General features: G+C 42.8%; 1 protein-coding gene across 1 annotated transcript; it reads right to left on the reverse strand.

Moving 5' to 3' along the window:
* Positions 1–1,663: 1,663 nt before the first annotated feature.
* LOC311139375 (protein lin-28 homolog A-like) lies at positions 1,664–16,208 on the reverse strand (the record flags this gene model as incomplete). Its single annotated transcript, XM_084174244.1, has 4 exons — positions 1,664–2,021; positions 4,840–5,033; positions 8,977–9,161; positions 16,187–16,208. 4 exons carry the CDS (start codon positions 16,206–16,208, stop codon positions 1,664–1,666), a joined length of 759 nt encoding a protein of 252 aa, XP_084030370.1.
* Positions 16,209–21,172: the final 4,964 nt, after the last annotated feature.

Genomic DNA, 21,172 nt, shown 5'->3' on the forward strand with positions numbered 1-21,172 from the left:
CCTTACGCTTTGAACACACCGACTGTGTCATTGCGCAAAATAGTATGCAGCATCATCTAGATATGTGTGCAACAAAAGTTCAACATTCACCTTCTGCTACCATTTCTGTCAACCCGTTTACGCATACAGTTTGACGCATATGTTCGATAAATCCAACGTATGCACCACACAGAACGCACTGCAGCTGCCTCTGCAACGCAATGCTGCAAGGCAAACACAGCGTTCCATTGGAAAGGAATGTACTTCTGGTGTACCAAAACGCAATGACACAGTCGGTTTGTTCAAAGCGTTGGTTAGACCGCTGCGCCACTTGGGAGGCCCCAGTGCTTTGTTTCATGCAGTATTATGCCCTTCAGTCACACAGTAATCAAAGGGTGGAAGGCAAACATTTCACCTCATTGATTATTTGTCATCTTACACTTCCTACTAAGGTCATTTGATTAGATTGAGTTTGATTTGTCAACACACATTAAGAAGTGACTGCTCCGATGATACCTTTTAACAGTCAGTCAGTGTAGCCGTACCCTGTGGGAGAGTGAGTATGGTCTTGATATTGTGTGAGTAAAGTTAAAAGAAACATAAACCATGTCTCCTTATAAATGCATTCAACATACATCTTAATATTTACATTCAGTATTCTTATTGATGAGGATGAATGAGGCCATATGAGAAGGCACTTTATGCTACTTCTTCATTGCCTTGAACAGACAAATTATCATATTAGCATTGGTTTAGTCAGAAACAGTTTCCCAGACACAGATCTAGTCTAGTCCTGGACTAAAAAGCACGTTCAATGACTTATCACGATTCTCCATTGAAAGGGCGTTTTAGTCTAAGACTAGACTTAATCTGTGTCCGGTAAACCGAGCCTAATAAGTTTGTTTGGGTGTCTTTGGCGACCGATGAAAAATGCACAGAGAAAACAAAGGCTCATAATCGCCCTGTGTAGTTCTCCAAAATAGAGAAAGATCTGAGAAATACTTCCCGTTGGATCACGTGAATGGTGAATCCAGGTGAATGGTGAATTTGAGTAGACTGAGCTTTGGGACAATAAAGTTCAGATGAGGAAAATGATCAAAAAAGAAAGAACAAGATTGCTTTGGTTGTTTGTGTGTCAGTCCCATTCCCAGTTGTCTTCTTATTGCAACAGATAATAGAGCGGATGTCCATGACTTTGATCTGACTCAGCGATGGAAACACAAGAGTGACTGACCATCCTTGTGCTACCAGTCTGAGGTAGATGAGGCTGAAGCTTTACCCTTGGATCCAATGGTGCTATCATGGTACAGTTTGGTAGGGGAGATGGATTGAGTTGGCCCAGGAGGTAGCTAAGATTATAGATCTATCTATGTGGAGATGGATTGAGTTGGCCCAGGAGGTAGCTAAGATTATAGGTCTATCTATGTGGAGATGGATTGCGTTGGCCCAGGAGGTAGCTAAAATGTACACAGTTTGGTAGAGGGAGAGTCGGGGAGTCGGGGAGGGATTGGGGAAGTCAAATAGATACTTGACTGTCCATTTGGTTAGAAATGTGGATCTGCTTGAGGTTGCTCAGGAGGTAGCTAAGGATGTGTCTGCGTGAGGAGGAGACTGATCAGACTGAAGGAAGGTGGTTTTATTGGACCAGAGGTAATACTAAGAGGTGGCATCCGTCCATGATGGATCAGGATTGTTTCCACCTGTGGTGCCCTCCAGAACTCCTCTGGTTCTGTGCCGGGTCTTCCGGAGAGCTGGAGGACTTGCTGAGGGGGGAGGAATTGTCCTGAGAGGGCTGGGAGTGCCTGTTTCCATGCCTGGGACTGGGGTTGTAGGAGGTGGTGGAGGAGGTAGAGGGATACTGGTCCACAGTAGTGTGTCTTCCCTGAGTGGCTGCGGCCCGGCCGGGAGATAAGGGGCCGGGGGGGCGGTGAGGACAGTGGGCCACCATGTGCGTCGCGCTTTGGCAGTAGTGGCACTTCTTTGGCTGGGGCGGCAGGCCACACTCTTTGGCATGGTGGTCTAGTCCTCCACAGTTATAGCATCTGAGACACAGAGAGAGGAGATTCTTGTCACATTCCAATTCACAAACAAGCAGTTTCTTTCAACTTCAGGGCTTAAAGTGTGTATTTATTCTGAAATAAAATAATAATACCTAGAACTTATATGGGATATCATTACATTTTCTCTAGAATGTAATGCATTATGGTACAAATCCAGTTATAACATGCTTACTAGATTGGTTGAATTATATTTTCCCAAAATCTGTTGGTCCAAATGTATCCTTTAGATGGCAGCATCTCACATAGAATACACCATAGAATACACATAAAATACACTATAGAATACACCATAGAATACACATAATATACACTATAGAATACACTATAGAATACACCATAGAATACACATAAAATACACCAATACTGAACCTTTAACAGAAAACAGCTAAAGCGACAAATGCAAATACAAGACTTCTCATATGTGTTCTCATCAAGAGAAGACAAATCAAACAAATAGATAAATAGCTTATTATTTTCCCTGATAAAATGCGCTTTAATAACAAAGTTGCCCACGTGCTGATATGTATAGCTTACTGCCAAATGTCTATAGAAATGCAGTATGTCAACAACTCAGGCCTAAGACCTGCAATAAATAACCAAGAAGCTGCTCAAGGGCGGAAACAATGACAATGCGAAACATTGATGACAGGGCAAAACAAAGCAGGACTCCACACAGGGAACAAAGGCCTGTCACATGGTCTGTTTTACTGGCTCAAAAAGGAAGCTATTCAATTAACTGGTTAATATAAAAGTAAATCATACCAATTCATTAGCAATAGACCTGATCATTAGATATCACATCATAATTAGATAGGATCATTATGACATTATTAACTTGCAGTCAGATGTTATAAGGTATAAGGTGGTCCTCTGTAGCTCAATTGGTTGAGCATGGCGCTTGTAACGCCAGGGTAGTGGGTTCGATTCCCGGGACCACCCATACGTAAACATTTATGCACACATGACTGTAAGTCGCTTTGGATAAAAGCGTCTGCTAAATGGCATATTATTATTCAGGTCGGTCACCCAAAAAGTTACATATTGCAGTTTTAACTCTTTCAGATGGAAACAAAGTGTTTCGCATGACTGAGCTGGAGGTTTGCAGGGGGTCCCTCTCGGTGGCATCTTCAATTAGAACATGCGAGGGGGGAGAGGACAGGAGAGAGGAGGGAAGGAGAGGGGGAAGGGCATTGGAATTTAGGTTTCATCCACGCTAGTTCGCTTACTTGGGAGGCTACCTACCAAACCCCCTCCTCCACTCCCCAACCCCCACCACATAGACTCCCATTCTAGCTGGTAAGAGCGAATAACCAGTTTTCACAAGACAAACTGCCAAGCTAGTAGTCAAGGTTTCACAAGTGTTGCAGAATCTATGTTTTTATAACATAGCAATCACATAGGCAGGCACTGTTTAGATACATGGTTACATAGTTCCCACAACTTTTATGTTTGCATAATTTCTAATACTTGCACAGAACAACAAATCAGCTGAGGTTTGACTTTCAAGTCAACCAATAACTCAAGTGAAGAGAAACATGTTGGCACAATTTATTTGTACATTCCAAAATGTTCAAATATTGTCAATGTTTATAAGATCAGGGAGCCAAGAGTTTAACTGTGTAACACTGTAATACATCAATCCATTAAATAAAAAATATAAATGGTGGTGATGTTACTAAAGGGAATGTAGTGTTTATAAATGTGTTTAACCTGCCTACTTGGATCTAACCAGCAGCTTTTTTACTGACCCAGAAAGGTCAGGAGTTAGAGGTCAACACACACTGACCTCAACATATTTCTATTCCTGCCTTTGAAGAAAGATCCCTCTGACATTATAACAATGGGGAGGGAAATTAGGATGAAATGTCTACACAAAAAAGAGGTTGTTTACTCTTTATTACGAGTATACATTGTTATATAAATTTCATAATTGATGTAGCATAGGCCTAACTCAGTACATACAATTAGTATCCACCATAACACAACATGATGCAATATAACATCACCTAACATGATCAGTAAAAAGCAATCCTGTATAAACTAGAATGCCTGTTTCTGAGAATTCCTCTTCAGTCTAAAGTGATATTTGCTATACATTACAACATTGCATCTGGTTGGGAAACAGCTGTTAAAACAGCTGTTCCTATCACCAATCCATGTCAGTGGAGTGAAGGACAAATCTGTATTCAAAGCAAATAGCAGCCAGCAGTAGAGCCTCAAAACCAACCATCACAGAAATAGTAGCACTTAGACTGACTAGACCGACGTCATACAATATTGCCGTAAAACCATGGCAACTGGAGCCCTATAGAATAACAGTTTGGGTGGAAATGCAGCCCCACACAGGAAAGGTCCAGCACAATCACATTCATTACTAATACTAAACTCATCATACAGTACATTTGACCTCTAGAGGAACACCATGCAACAGAACCCCTACAAATGTTTACCTATTACATAGTGTATATAATGCAGCAGGTATAATCCACACAGAACCTCTGAATCATACACAGGTAAATACAAACATGCAGCTCCTGCTAAATAGATTACATCAATGCACACACACATGCAAGTATGCACACACAAACCCACAGACACACACACACACACAAATACACCACTAATGATCACTGCAGTACTACCCCATTCCCATCAACATCATTATCTGTTCTGTTGCCAGTCTCAGTCTCAATTCCTTCCCTGCTGTAGCAGGTCTTAATCACTCCATTTTCACCCATAACAGAACATTGAATTGAAAGGAAAGTCTGTTCTAGTAATTCTATTTCTATGGTACACTCACCGGTCTCCCTTTGGCTTCCATTTCTGCGTTGGGGCCGGGGGCTTGGGTTTCTGCCTCCTCTCACTGCCCGAGCAGGGGCCTCCCCCGGGGCCCGTGACCCGTACAGACTCCAGGCCCCTGGGGGACCTCTGGAAAGTGAACTCTAGTGGCTCTCCCTCCCGCAGGCTGCGGAAGCCCTCCATGTGCAGTTTGCTCTGGGATAGGAGAAGGAGGATAGGCCAGGGGCCGGATAGGGAGAAGAGGACACAGGTTACACAGGGATCTCATGGTCTAGTCACATGCAGCAAAACTAAATCAACCCACCTCTCCATCTAGGTCTCAATCAATCTCATATTCATCCATCTACATCACATTTGATAACTTGCTACCATGTATCCAAATATGTGCTTGAAGATTACTTGTATGGTAAAGACTGACATAGCCGTCCTAATGGCTGATCCCTACAGTCACTTGCTCCCTGCCATTCCCTGGGTCTGTCGCTGTGGACTGAGCACATTGGTTCACTTACTATACCAAAGGATTCAGATTGACTTTAGCACACTACAGCAGAACACCACACTTTCCAGAATAGACCCACAATCTCTTCACTTCTTTGAGGGAATTTTAGATCTTTACACAGACCCACAGAGCCACAGGACAGGGAATAGCTGTCCTTTGAGCAGGATATTGTTAATAAGAAGTAGAAAACGAGGAAATGTTTGTGTAACATTTACATTTTAGTCTTTTAGCAGACGCTCTTATCCAGAGCAACTTACACTTAATGCATTCATCTTAATGTAGCTAGGTACGAAAACCACATCTCACATTCGTAGTAAGTAAAATGTAGCCCTGTGTAGCTCAGTTGGTAGAGCATGGTGCTTGCAACGCCAGGGTTGTGGGTTCGATTCCCACGGGGGGCCAGTATGAAAACAATTAAATGAATGCACTCACTAACTGTAAGTCGCTCTGGATAAGAGCGTCTGTTAAATGAGTAAAATGTAGAACTTTCCTCAATAAAGCAGCTATCAGCAAAGTCAGTACCAGTAAGAAAAGGTCCGTTTTAGTCTTACATGATGATCTGTGAACTCAGTCATTGGAATCTTAGGCATTCAGTTAATATAGATCACAAAATGTTTCTACAATTATTTAATGGCAAGTGAAACAAAGGATTTTGGTGTAAAAAATGCATTTGTTGAATATAAACTTGCAATAACAAATATATTATAATTCATACTATTATCATCACTCTTATCCCATTATAAAATACAAAATCATACTTTTTACAGGTATAAAATATGTATAAAAAACAAAATCATATCTTACTGTTTGTGAAATTTTAAAACAGTTGGTTCCCTTTCCTTATTTGTTAGAAACATAATTGTATGTATGATCTATTCATGTGTCAAATAATAATCATTGCTTGTTTGAGGTTCATGAGTTTAAAAAAATAAATGTCATCCATCAAAGAAAAACACAATTACCAAATAGCAAATACTATTTCACAATTATTTTATTATAAAAATGTAAATAGTAGGCATATATAGTATATAAACAGTATATTAATGGTAATACTATTACACAGATAATTTAGGTTTTGAATATATTCAAATAATATCCTAATAATCTCTCAATTAGAGATTTATTCCTTTTCTTAAACAACTTTTTTAAAACAACTTTTACTATTTTACTATTTTACATCTAATTACATTTTCATTGATCTTGCCCAAAATAAATGTTTACAAAATTAATTCATACATTTACAGCTACTGTTACCTCAACAACAGCATTAATTAAGCCAATTTATCCCCAGTTCACAATACATAATAACTTTTTCTAATACACAAAGGGGATACCACTGATTAAAACAAACATTATTTGACTTCTGTGAAAGTTATGTTTACAGTAACATAAATTATTGCGGTATAACTCATGAATCCTGATGAAACAACATGCAACTAAACTTAACCCTAGTTCATCTTTACAGAGGCCAACAAAACTCATCTAGCCCATATTTCTACTAGTCACTCGCAGTCACTGATTTGAGTTTCAACAGAAGTCAAAGCATATAGGTTCAGGCTCCCAAAGGGAATGGGATTCTCTGCTCCAGACACCTTGTCCTCCTCCTGACATATCTGAGCCATCAGCCCTCAGCCCTCAGCCCAGCTCTCTGTTAGCCCTGCTGGAGCCACCTAAACTCTGGGCTACCACAGACCAACCCAGCACAGCAGCCATTTTGCTTGTTTTCGATTGGGGGAGGGTGTAAGTCGGCCTGGAGAATGTGGGAATTAAAAAGGGCATAGAAGAGAAGGGAAAGACAGAAAAAGAGATCAAGGAGAAAGGAGGGACATGAGAACGAGGAAGGGGTGCGGGGTATATACAGTACTTTAATTTAATTTTTTCAGCACAGTGTCTATTTACTAGCTCTTCCAATAGTGGAGGAAGCTTTTGCCACTGGATGGCTTGATTGAGAGAAACGTGATATGAATGAGAGGGTTGGAGAGGACAGACATGTTGAAAAAATGACAAAACCCTAGAGTTCAGGCTGGGTCAGGCCTCAGCTAGTTTAACTCCTGAATATACCACAGGCATTTGTTGAGCTTCAAATGTTTCATCGTCAACAGATTACAACAAATTCCCAGTTTAAAGAGAGCAATTCCCCCACTTGAAGCAGTACTTCAGGACATTCTACAAATCCATATGTGGTCTCTCCACAGTCCTCTCTACAGAGGCATCATGTTACTAATTTGTTAGTCACATTCAAGCTATGCAAGGGAACCTACAGTATATAAATCCACGTAAATTTGTGAAACATTCCCAGAAATCAGTCTCATGTACCCAGTTAAAATTAATTGTAATTGCAGAGTCTCGAAAGCCCATGGAGACAGTGATTCAACATCAAACAGAAGCAGTGGTCAAAAGCACACAGACAGATAACATCCTGCAACTGTATTGCTCCAACAGTGTCGGTTAGCAGTTAGCTGCACTGTCGTCATATGCATTTCATCAGCTGGCCATAGAAATCAGTCTACTCTAGTTTCAGTCCCTCTATCAACAGATGACTCACTGTAAGGAGGAAGTCATGTGAACACAAGTAGGTAGCAATTTTTTATTTTATTTTGAGGGAAAAAAACCAACCAGGAAGAGGAAGAAACAAAGACTGGTATTAGCCCTGGAAGGAAGGAGGAGCCTGCCAAACACACAGTGAGATGAGATGGACTGATGGGCGGTCATAACCAAGGATCCACTCCAGCCAGTCTCTCATCGCATCATACACTATGTCCCCCACCACACCACTCCCCAAGCCTATGCTGCCCAAGCAAATCCTACTACATTTACATTTTAGTCATTTAGCAGACACTCTTATCCAGAGCAACTTACAGTAGTAAGTGCATACATTTTCGTACTGGTCCCGTGGGAATCTAACCCACAACCCTGGCAAGATCCAACTGATCTGCACGGGACAGGGATTGGGCAAGCTAAATCAAGCACACCTAAAATGTGGCAATTTGTTTGTGTATTGGATGGAATTCTGGCTCTGATTGGGCTGTAAAGTGTCAATAGAATCTCGCAAAATGGCACAGGATGGTGAAGGAAGCCAGTGCTATAACATACACAGTCTAAAGCCCACACAGGAGTTAAATAATGTCCAAAACCTGGTTGTGAAGTTGGCCTCTAAGCACATGGTTAACCTGACCACCACCATGCATGCACCACCCATCTTTTCTTTGGCTACAGAAAACCCCCTCTTATAGAGAGGCCCTTCCTCCTGTCTTCTGGGTCTATAAAACATGACGATTAACATCTATCAATCAACCATTTTTACAATGCAAAACTATATTACTATAACAATTTTCCAAATGTTAAATATTTCCTGTAGGCCTACAGACATCCTAAATGACAGCTCATTCATGAGGACTCAGAATCTATGATACTCCTGATGCTACAACTTAGGTGTTACAATGTTACCACTGCCCCTCAACAATGTGCATGTGTCTCAGAGACATGTGATAGAGATACAAACTATCCAATAGCCTGCACTGTGTGGTCACCCTGTATAGGAGTGGGACAATTTGTATCCAGCTCGTGTAGACATGAGGTTTCAGCTTGACTATCTATTGGCTGATTATTTGTATCCATAGATGGTTCAACTTAACTTACTTGGTGAACAAATACATCCATAGCAGGATCTACGGGAGTTCCCCCACGACTAGTCATGGATATAAACCCGAAGCCCATCCGCACATTGAACCACTTGCAGTGGCCAGCGCCGTGCATGGACTGTTGCTGCCCACCCTGCAAGGATCCGGGCTCCTCTCCTCTTTCGCCACCTTTGCCCACCCCTCCTGAAAGCAAGTTGAAAATACAATGTTAAAACATCAATTAAATCATTTCCCATTCGTTTCAGTAAAACTTATTTGGGCAAATTATTCCACTTCTAAAATGTATTCTGTCATGTCCACAGTTCATATGCAAAGTATTTATTTTCCAGAGCGGCCAGGCATCTGATAAATCATAGGCTACTTCAACTTCGATATTGAAGTGTTTATATATCAGCTATGAACTTTCACCTGCACCAGCATCACTTTTAATTTTCTAACAACAAGGGTGAAATAACTTTGTATTTGACGCAAAGGACAGGTGTCCATTGTCACCCATGAACCTCTGCAAAAAGCGCACAAAAAAACTCAAGTATATAGAAATAGCAAACGCCGTGGCGGTGTATGCTACATAACACAACATATTGGACAGAGATACCCAACAACATCTCGGAGGCTACAGTCAGTCCCCTCTCCTTTCCCAGGAAAGAGGGACGGCAGAGAGACAATCTAAGCAGATATACATAGAATATAGAATAACCTTCGGCCATGTTTCCCTGCCAAGTTTCCGCTCCAACCTTCGGTGATTTAAGCCCTGCTGGTCTTGATATTGTTTATTCTTCTGCATCAGCCGAATATTCTAATTCAAGCAACAATACTTTAGCGTGCATGATCCACCGTACGTCCCCCCATAGATTTTCAGGATATTCTTCTATGGTTTTCGCTTGCTCTGTTCACGTGACTCTGTCAATTTACATGCTTTCTGGCTACTATTATGTTCGGTCGGTGCAATACGGGATCCTTAGGACGTCCCTACCCAATTGAAGTTGAAATGTAAAATGGTTAAGGTAAGGGTTAAGGTAAGCAGAAATATCTCACAGATAGGCGTATGTGTTCCTTGCATGGTACACATTTAACAGGCTGCATAAAGACTATTCGTACGTAATAACACCTGGTTTTAATAAAATATTATAATAGAATTGTCGAAATAAAAACGATTACCCCGATAATTAGACCATGTCATAAATAACATGACAGAGGGTTCAAAACACAGAGGTTAGCCAGGGCGAAGGTTAGGGGAATTCTTCATGAAGGGGAGTGGGGGAGAAATACTCCCAATACCATGTAAACACGCCCACACTGCTGCAGGAATTCCCTGATGGACCCCAGCCCCCACCTCAGCCCCCACCTCACACTTCAACCCGCCTTCAAGTTGTGTTTGTGAAGATGCAGAATATGAGAGGAATAGGAGCTCAGCACAAACGCAGCGTGGAACATTAGGCCAGAATGACCAGGCAGCAGCCGTATCAGATGTTACCGAAGCAGTTATTTTCTCAGGTATCATTTGGGGGATAAATGCATCCAACTGAGTCAGCGCCTATTGGGAAGATTGAGGAGGATTTGGAAACAGAAAACTCAGACTATAGCCTTATGTGTTGTGTGCATGATATAAACGGTGAGGACAGAGGGTAAAACATAATCAGCCCATGTATAGTCACAGTTATGAGGTGAAAGTAGCCATGCATAATTGGTAATGTGCTTGGTACTTCTCAGTTCTTAACGCTTTTCAACCAGAAATGCCGAGGCCACCCGAGAGCCTCTCTCTCTCTCTCTCTCTCTCTCTCATTTAATTTTATCGAGTTCATTGGGTTTCATTCCATTTTCTACCATTGAGCACTTTTTTTGCAGTCTAGCTTTTGAGTGCCAACAAGGTTCACATTGCTCAAAAAATCATTAGGCTGCTACCAACATTAACAACTCTAAGTAATGTAGAAAACTACAATTTAACTGTTTAAACTACAATGTAAAGTATAAATATATCATAATCAGATTGTAACATTATATTTAGATCGAATGTCTCTTTTTTTAACAGTTTTGTGAGAAAACCATGCGTAAAATGGGCTCTACATCCATATAGTTTTGCGCAAATGTCGATTGTATTGCCTAATCTTGTAACCCTTTCCGATAATCTGAGATCCTTTCCGAGTGATATTGTGGTCCTTATAATGTATGGTGATAATCAGGACATTTTTTCCATTCAAAGTGAGTGGCTGGGAGGGGCCCGGGCATTGATGGAAGAGGGGCAAGGATTAACGTTAGGGGGTTAACAGAGGACGCCGAGGGTTCCTCTGGCTCATGTTGATCTCTTCCAATGCATTAGCAGGTCGAGATAGTGAAACGGGGAACGAATGATTCGATTTTAAATAAAGGTAAGAAATTCGCAATTGGAATCAAATGAAGATTGTGGACCTTTTATTTTGGTGCATGTGTAAACTATTGGTCGTTCTCTGAGGCTACCGCTTGGCTAAACTGCTGAGCTCAATGAGGTTATATCTTAGGTTTTAAATCTTTAGTCCGTCAAGTTTTGAAATACACAATTGTGCCCAATAAATCAGATTATGGATATTAAAAACGTTATGTTGAAACAAATGAAAGGGAAATTAAATATTGGACAATTAATCTATTTAAACCATATGGTAGAATAACTAAGTCTCAAACATACTGAACAAAAATATAAACGCAACATGTAAAGTGTTGGTCCCATGTCCTCATGAGCTGAAATAAAAGATCCCAGAAATTTTCCATAGGCACAAAAAGCTTATTTATCAAATTTTTTTGGCACAAATTTCTTTACATAATAATAATAATAATAATTTACATCCCTGTTAGTGAGCATTTCTCTTTTGTCAAGATAGTTCCTCCACCTGACAGGTGTGGCATATCAAGAAGCTGATTAAACAGCATGATCATTACACAGGTGCACCTTGTACTGAGGCCAATAAAAGGCCACTCTATAATGTGCAGTTTTGTCACACAACACAATGCCTCTGATAGCTCAAGTTTTGAGGGAGTGTGCAATTGGCATGCTGACTGAGGAATGTCCACCAGAGCTGTTTCCAGAGAAGTTAATGTTAATTTCTCTACCATTTCTCTACCAATGTCGTTTTTTGAGAATTTGGCAGTACGTCCAACTGGCCTCACAACCGCAGACCACGTGCAGACCACCAGCCCAGGACCTCCACATCCGGCTTCTTCATCAGCGGGATCGTCTGAGACCAGCCACCCGGACAGCTGATGAAACTGTGGGTTTGCACAACCAAATAATTTCTGCACAAACTGTCAGAAACCATCTCATCTGCATGCTCGTCATCCTCACCAGGGTCTTGACCTGACTGACAGCGTGTTCCAGTTCCCACCAATATCCAGCAACTTCACACAGCCATTGAAGAGGAGTGGGACAACATTCAACAGGCCACAATCAACAGCCTGATCAACTCTATGAAGGAGATGTGTTGCGCTGCATGAGGCAAATGGTGGTCACACCAGATACTGACTGGTTTTCTGATCCACGGCCCTACCCTTTTTTTTTTTAAGGTATCTGTGACCAACAGATGCATATCTGTATTCCCAGTCATGTGAAATCCATAGATTATGGCTTAATGAATTTATTTCAATTAAATGTTTTCCTTATATGAACTGTAATTCAGTAAAACCTTTGAAATTGTTGCATGTTGCATTTATATTTTTGTTCAGTGTAGCATACTATCGGATTCTCATTAGTGGAACTAAAAACAATGGTGGCCTTGAAAAAAAAAAAACTCCTGTCATACAGCTGAAACCGAAACACACACACACACACACACACACACACACACACACACTACTCTCAAACACACTCACACAAAGCAGCTTTTATTGGATTGGACTGGATTGAGTTACACTCCCCATATAAAAACGTATCGCATTCATAATGATTTTAACAGTTTCTTATTTCAGAATAATCTGAGGCATGGTGACCGTGACGCACTTATTTGAGGTTGTCCCCTGCGAGGTCACTCCCCTGAATATCTGTGAAGAAGAGCAGGGATGTTTATTAAATAGGCCCAGAATGCATCGAGAATGTCTTGCATCTAGACTACACATTAGCCTCCTGCACTTGGGATGTCATTGAAGAGGGTGCACTTTCATAACCAGTTGTTGAATGCCCAAGATAACTGAAAGTAAATGTATGAACTGTATGAAATATACAGATTCCACCGTTTCCCATTCATATCAACTATAGCATATAATAAATTACATTTTACATTTACATTTACATTTTAGTCATTTAGCAGACGCTCTTAACCAGAGCGACTTACAGGAGCAATTAGGGTTAAGTGCCTTGCTCAAGGGCACATTAACGTCATTTAGCAGACGCTCTTAGCCAGAGCGACTCACAAATTGGTGCGTTCACCCTATAGCCAGTGGGATAACCACTTTACAATTTGGGGGGGGGGGGGGGGGGGGGGGGGGGGGGTTAGAAGGAATACTTTAGCCTATCCCAGGTATTCCTTAAAGAGGTGGGGTTTCAAATGTCTCCGGAAGGTGGTGAGTGACTCCGCTGTCCTGGCGTCGTGAGGGAGCTTGTTCCACCATTGGGGTGCCAGAGCAGCGAACAGTTTTGACTGGGCTGAGCGGGAGCTGTGCTTCCGCAGAGGAAGGGGAGCCAGCAGGCCAGAGGTGGATGAACGCAATGTCCTCGTTTGGGTGTAGGGACTGATCAGAGCCTGAAGGTACAGGGGTGCCGTTCCCCTCACTGCTCCAAAGGCAAGCACCATGGTCTTGTAGCGGATGCGAGCTTCAATTGGAAGCCAGTGGAGTGTGCGGAGGAGGGGGGTGACGTGAGAGAACTTGGGAAGGTTGAACACCAGACGGGCTGCGGCATTCTGGATGAGTTGTAGGGGTTTAATGGCACAGGCAGGGAGCCCAGCCAACAGCGAGTTGCAGTAGTCCAGACGGGAGATGACAAGTGCCTGGACCAGGACCTGCGCCGCTTCCTGTGTAAGGCAGGGTCGCACTCTCCGAATGTTGTAGAGCATGAACCTGCAGGAGCGGGTCACCGCCTTGATGTTGGCGGAGAACGACAGGGTGTTGTCCAGGGTCACGCCTAGGCTCTTCGCACTCTGGGAGGAGGACACAGCGGAGTTGTCTACCGTGATGGCGAGATCATGGAACGGGCAGTCCTTCCCCGGGAGGAAGAGCAGCTCCGTCTTGCCAGGGTTCAGCTTGAGGTGGTGATCCGTCATCCATACTGATATGTCTGCCAGACATGCAGAGATGCGATTCGCCACCTGGTTATCAGAAGGGGGAAAGGAGAAGATTAGTTGTGTATCGTCAGCGTAGCAATGATAGGAAAGGCCATGTGAGGATATGACAGAGCCAAGTGACTTGGTGTATAGGGAGAAAAGGAGAGGGCCCAAAACCGATCCCTGGGGGACACCAGTGGTGAGAGCACGTGGTGCGGAGACAGCTTCCCGCCACGCCACTTGGTAGGAGCGACCGGTCAGGTAGGACGCAATCCAGGAGTGAGCCGCGCCGGAGATGCCCATTTCGGAGAGGGTGGAGAGGAGGATCTGATGGTTCACAGTATCAAAGGCAGCAGACAGGTCTAGAAGGACAAGAGCAGAGGAGAGAGAGTTAGCTTTAGCAGTGCGGAGAGTCTCTGTGACACAGAGAAGAGCAGTCTCAGTTGAATGACCAGTCCTGAAACCTGATTGGTTTGGATCAAGAAGGTCATTCTGAGAGAGATAGCAAGAGAGTTGGCTAAAGACGGCACGCTCAATAGTTTTGGAAAGAAAAGAAAGAAGGGATACTGGTCTGTAGTTGTTGACATCAGTGGGGTCGAGTGTTGGTTTTTTGAGAAGGGGAGTAACTCTCGCTCTCTTGAAGACGGAAGGGACATGGCCAGCGGTCAAGGATGAGTTGATCAGCGAGGTGAGGTAGGGGAGAAGGTCACCGGAGATGGTCTGGAGAAGGGAGGAGGGGATGGGGTCAAGCGGGCAGGTTGTTGGGCGGCCTGCAGTCACAAGTCGCAGGATCTTATCTGGAGAGAGAGGGGAGAAAGAAGTCAAAGCATAGGGTAGGGCAGTGTGAGCAGGACCAGCAGTGTCATTAGACTGTCATTAGACTTACTCCCCCAAGGGTAACCTAGGGAAATTGACCATGCATTATTAAAAATATATATTGTACAATTCAATAAGGATGAACGCCATCTAGTGCCCGGTGTCGGAAGGCCTCAATCAAGCAATGGAGGTAGCGGTCTGGCAAGGGTTAATATCTCAACTCAGCGACTGGAGACTGAAGAGTTTCGCCATAGAGTTTCTAAACCCAGAGGCACAACATCGCGAGACTTCCGGGAACGCTTGCGAAACAGACAAGGCCTGGGTTTGGGGTTTGCGAAGTCAATGAAAGATGTACAAAATTATTCCTTATTTGTTAATTTTCTCGAAATCTAAAGGTACAACCTAGATTCGAACCAATGTCTTAAGTAAATGAATATGTCATTATTCCAACCTCGTGAAAGTGACAAACTGACAGGTTTTCATTTTTCGTAAAAAACAACCTTATATCGAAGCAGTGCCGTCGATTGACGGTCTGCACATGCGCATGTCGGCGCGAGACGACCGTTAAACGTCTTTCTACGCATGAGCTTAGCGAGCTAAGGTCGCCATGACATCGCCTACAAGTGTGATCAGGGATTTCTATTGGAGAAGCAATTTTAGCCTATCTTCATCCTGCACTGTCTTTGGTTTCGCAGCTGTTTTGCCTATTGCCTCTCCATCTCCATCTTCGGGATATAGCCTTTTAGAAAGTATAGCCTAATGAATTTAAATAGAATTTAGGTAAGAATGTCCACATGGTAACAAACTGTTTGGATGCTAGCTAATGGCATGGATTATAAAGCCTATAAGTACCCGGAAGAATATGAAATAAATCTAATATTTTTCATTATTGTAACAGAATCTAGCTTTGGCTCATATGACCCCCTCTCCAGTCTCTGCGTTGCCTGGTCCAAGGCATACTTGCATAACGTTCATGGTTAATTAGTTGCAGAACATTAGGCCATAGAAAGAAGTGGGGAACACATTTGCAGCGGTTTAGCTTACCTATTGTTCACCATTGCCGAGAATATAGCTACTGATGGATATGCTATCAGTTCCTGAGGAAAGATGGAGAGGGTAGTTTGTATCGATACTAGTCTAATGTATATTGTCTAAGCTGTTTGCAGCTACCAGCTGCGATGTGTCCAGCCATAATGCCTCTGCCTCTCCCGGTGTTGGCGCAGCCTCACCTGCTGCTACTCTCGTGGCTGATTGGATGCCTGTACAAATAGCGCCAACATGGAACAGTGAGTGTTGCTCCCTAGGAACTCAGTGCAGTCATGTTGATATAGGTAACAGCGTAGCACCATCTAGTGTTAATTTAATTACATTGATAGACAGCCTAGTACAGTCGTGTAGTGTGTAGCCGATTGGAAATAGGCAGCAATATATTTTCTATTATTTTTCTCCCCCCAAAAAAGCCTTTGTCATTATTAGATACTTCAATATTGTTCAGTTGTGTGTCTTGACTGTGTTTGTTTCTTTCGATGTGTAGTTTCTTTTTTTTAGACCTTGACAGCAATAGGTAGGCCTGGGTATCTATTTAATTTCAGAATGTGGAATTTACATGAAAGGTGTTGCTCTCTTGTGTCATCTGGTGGTTGCTTGGGATTGAATCTCTAGGATGCACCCCTAATCAATGCAGTGAAATACATAGTGTGAATAGTAAACCATACAATTCACAATCGAATAGTCTACATGTTTTTCAAAAAGCTAGTCCTGTTGTAGAAAAGATTCGATTAAGATCAAAGTTGTTTGATTATCCAACAGTGTTTGGGTAGATATCAAGCATCAAGTTTGGATGAAGAAGAATCTAAAAGTAGATTTAAAAAACAAATTAAACGCGGATGTTATGTTTATGAAACTTAAATTCACAATAAGGGATAGCCTACCAGACTAAGAGTTTTAGGACAAAGTCTAGGTATTTCAGTAATCTGAATCGCAGAATCTGACAATAAAAACAACAACAATGTATTAAAATGTTTGCCCAAAACGATGTGTAACATCTAAGAATGGTACACATGTTTGAACAGCCATTTTTATAAAACACATTTTAAAAAGTAAATGTACATTACAAAAATGACTCAATTCATGAAATTCTGCATGAAAAAAATATAAATTTCTATATGAAAATGTTGTAAGTGCCAAATGTGTAAAAGAGAGAAAGTACAAGAACAAGAACAAGTTCTGGTGCCGTTTTGGTTATCAACAATTATATGAACAAAATATTATTATTTCAGAGTTTCTGGAAGGATTTGAATTCAACTATCGAATATGGTCCTCTGTAGCTCAATTGGTAGAGCATGGCTCTTGTAACGCCAGGGTAGTGGGTTCGATCCCCGGGACCACCCATACTTAAAAATGTATGCACACATGACTGTAAGTCGCTTTGGATAAAAGCGTCTGCTAAATGGCATATTATACTATAACTCCTGGACATGGAATGGAAATGTGTGCATTGTAGGCCTTTCTAAATACAACGTATTTGCTCTCTTTCAGATACAGTGCTCATTTTGATAAACCTGAAATAAATATACAATTTCTATCCTTTCCTGTATTAATTATGTCCTTAATTGTTTACTTGGTCCTGTTATTTTTTATGATTTTGTTATTGTTTTATCTTCTAATAAAATGTTTCTACTGATGGGAATTGAACAACAGGTTGTTATCAATACACAAATGAATTCAGGGCTGATTATTACTAATTGATAATATCTGACATTTTAGCTCAAATTGTATTACTCTAATTAAAATAAATAGTAACAGAGTGAATTTTATGTTCTAATTCAAATGTTGATTTTCATAATTTATTGTAACTTTTTGTATAATCTACCTGGTTAATCTTTGGATTTATTATACTACTCATGATGTCTTTCTCTTGGTGCCTTTTTTTTTTATCACAAAGGTAAATATACAATTTAATGATGATGGATAAATCTTTCAATTAATCAATTTTTTAAATCCTGTTTCCCACATTTTACTTGTCATAATGGCATATCGTTTACATTGAGACATTTCTGGCCTCAGACCTTATGCTTACACTTAGAAAAAACATGCACATATTTTTATCCTGTTTCCCACATTTTACTTGTCATTATGGCATATCGTTTACATTGAGACATTTCTGGCCTCAGACCTTATGCTTACACATAGAAAAAACATGCAAATCAGAATTTCTAATGCAAACCAAGTGTGATGGTATGAGATGCATGACATTTTTAGATGTTTTCACTGATGAGGTGGTTGGGCTACACATTACATTTACATTTACATTTACGTCATTTAGCAGACGCTCTTATCCAGAGCGACTTACAAATTGGTGCATTCACCTTATGATAGCCAGTGGGACAACTACTTTACAATTTATTTAAAAATATTTTTCTAAAATTTTAATTCATACATTTTCGAGTATATTTATAATTTTCATTTGTTTTTTATATATATTTTTTGTATTTTTGTAAAATCTGGTACCTGGATGACTTTTATACTATCCCAGGTATTCCTTAAAGAGGTAGGGTTTCAAGTGTCTCCGGAAGGTGGTCAGTTACTCCGCTGTCCTGGCATTGTGAGGGAGCTTGTTCCACCATTGGTGTGCCAGAGCAGCGAACAGTTTTGACTGGGCTGAGCGGGAACTGTGCTTCCGCAGAGGTAGGGGGACCAGCAGGCCAGAGGTGGAAGGACGCAATGCCCTCGTTTGGGTGTAGGGACTGATCATAGCCTGATGTTAAGGAGGTGCCATTCCCCTCACAGCTCCGTAGGCAAGCACCATGGTCTTGTAGCAGATTCAAGCTTCAACTGGAAGCCAGTGGAGTGTGCGGAGGAGCGGGGTGACGTGAGAGAACATGGGAAGGTTGAACACCAGACGGGCTGAAGTGTTCTGGATGAGTTGTAGGGGTTTAATGGCACAGGCAGGGAGCCCAGCCAACAGCGAGTTGCAGTAATCCAGACGGGAGATGACAAGTGCCTGGATTAGGACCTGTGCCGCTTCCTGTGTAAGGTAGGATCGTACTCTGCGAATGCTGTAGAGCATGAACCTACAGGATCGGGTCACCGCTTTGATGTTAGCGGAGAACGACAGGGTGTTGTCCAGGGTCACACCAAGGTTCTTTGCACTCTGGGAGGAGGACACAACGGAGTTGTCAACCGTGATGGCGAGATCATGGAGCGGGCAGTCCTTTCCCGGGAGGAAGAGCAGCTCTGTCTTGCCGAGGTTCAGCTTGAGGTGGTGATCCGACATCCACACTGATATGTCTGCCAGACATGCATAGATGCGATTCGCTACCTGGTTATCAGAAGGGGGAAAGGAGAAGATTAATTGTGTGTCGTCTGCGTAGCAATGATAGGAGAGACCATGTGAGGATATGACAGAGCCAAGTGACTTGGTGTATAGAGAGAATAGGAGATGGCCTAGAACTGAGCCCTGGGGGACACCAGTGGTGAGAGCATGTGGTGCGGAGACAGATTCTCGCCACGCCACCTGGTAGGTGCGACCTGTCAGGTAGGACGCAATCCAAGAGTGAGCCACGCTGGAGATGCCCAACTCGGAGAGGGTGGAGAGGAGGATCTGATGGTTCACAGTATCAAAGGCAGCAGATAGGTCTAGAAGGATGAGAGCAGAGGAGAGAGAGTTAGCTTTAGCAGTGCGGAGAGCCTCCGTGACACAGAGAAGAGCAGTCTCAGTTGAATGACCAGTCTTGAAACCTGACTGGTTTGGATCAAGAAGGTCATTCTGAGAGAGATAGCAGGAGAGTTGGCTATAGACGGCACGCTCAAGAGTTTTGGAGAGAAAAGAAAGAAGGGATACTGGTCTGTAGTTGTTGACATCGGAGGGATCGAGTGTAAGTTTTTTGAGGAGGGGTGCAACTCACGCTTTCTTGAAGATGGAAGGGACATAGCCAGCGGACAAGGATGAGTTGATGAGCGAGGTGAGGTAAGGGAGAAGGTCTCTGGAAATGGTCTGGAGAAGAGAGGAGGAGATAGGGTCAAGCGGGCAGGTTGTTGGCCGCCGGCCGTCACAAGTCGCAAGATTTCATCTGGAGAGAGAGGGGAGAAAGAAGTCAAAGCATAGGGTAGGGCAGTGTGAGCAGGACCAGCGGTGTCATTTGACTTAATAAATGAGGATTGGATGTCGTCAACATTCTTTTCAAAATGGTTGACGAAGACATCCACAGAGAGGGAGGAGGGAGGGGGAGGAGGAGGAGGATTCAGCAGGGAGCAGAAGGTGGAAAAGATCTTCCTAGGGTTAGAGGCAGAGGCTTGAAATTTAGAGTGGTAGAAAGTGGCTTTAGCAGCAGAAACAGAATAAAAGAATGTAGAGAGGAGGGAGTGGAAAGATGACAGGTCCGCAGGGAGTCTAGTTTTCCTCCATTTCCGCTCGGCTGCCCGGAGCCCAGTTCTCTGAGCTCAGAATGAATCGTCAAGCCACGGAGCAGGAGGGGAGGACCGAGCCGGCCGGGAGGATAGGGGACATAGAGAGTCAAAAGATTCAGAGAGGGAGGAGAGGAGGGTTGAGGAGGCAGAATCAGGAGATTGGCGGGAGAAGGATTTAGCAGAGGGAAGAGATGATAGGATGGAAGAGGAGAGAGTAGCGGGAGAGAGAGAGCGAAGGTTGCAACGGCACATTACCATCTGAGTAGGGACAGAGTGAGTAGTGTTGGAGGAGAGCGAGAGAGAGAGAGAAAAGGATACAAAGTAGTGGTCGGAGACTTGGAGGGGAGTTGCAGTGAGATTAGTAGAAGAACAGCATCTAGTAAAGATGAGGTCAAGCGTATTGCCTGCCTTGTGAGTAGGGGGCGGCGGTGTGAGGGTGAGGTCAAAAGAGGAAAGGAGTGGAAAGAAGGGGGCAGAGAGAAATGAGTCAAAGGCAGACGTAGGGAGGTTAAAGTCACCCTGAACTGTGAGGGGTGAGCCATCCTCAGGAAAGGAACTTATCAAGGCGTCAAGCTCATTGATGAACTCTCCAAGGGAACCTGGAGGGCGATAAATGACAAGGATGTTAAGCTTGAATGGGCTAGTGACCGTGACAGCATGGAATTCAAATGAGGAGATAGACAGATGGGTCAGGGGGAAAAGAGAGAATGTCCACTTGGGAGAGATGAGGATTCCTGTGCCACCGCC

This window comes from Coregonus lavaretus (genome assembly GCF_964263955.1).
Source record: "Coregonus lavaretus genome assembly, chromosome: 13".
Classification (NCBI taxonomy): domain Eukaryota; kingdom Metazoa; phylum Chordata; class Actinopteri; order Salmoniformes; family Salmonidae; genus Coregonus; species Coregonus lavaretus.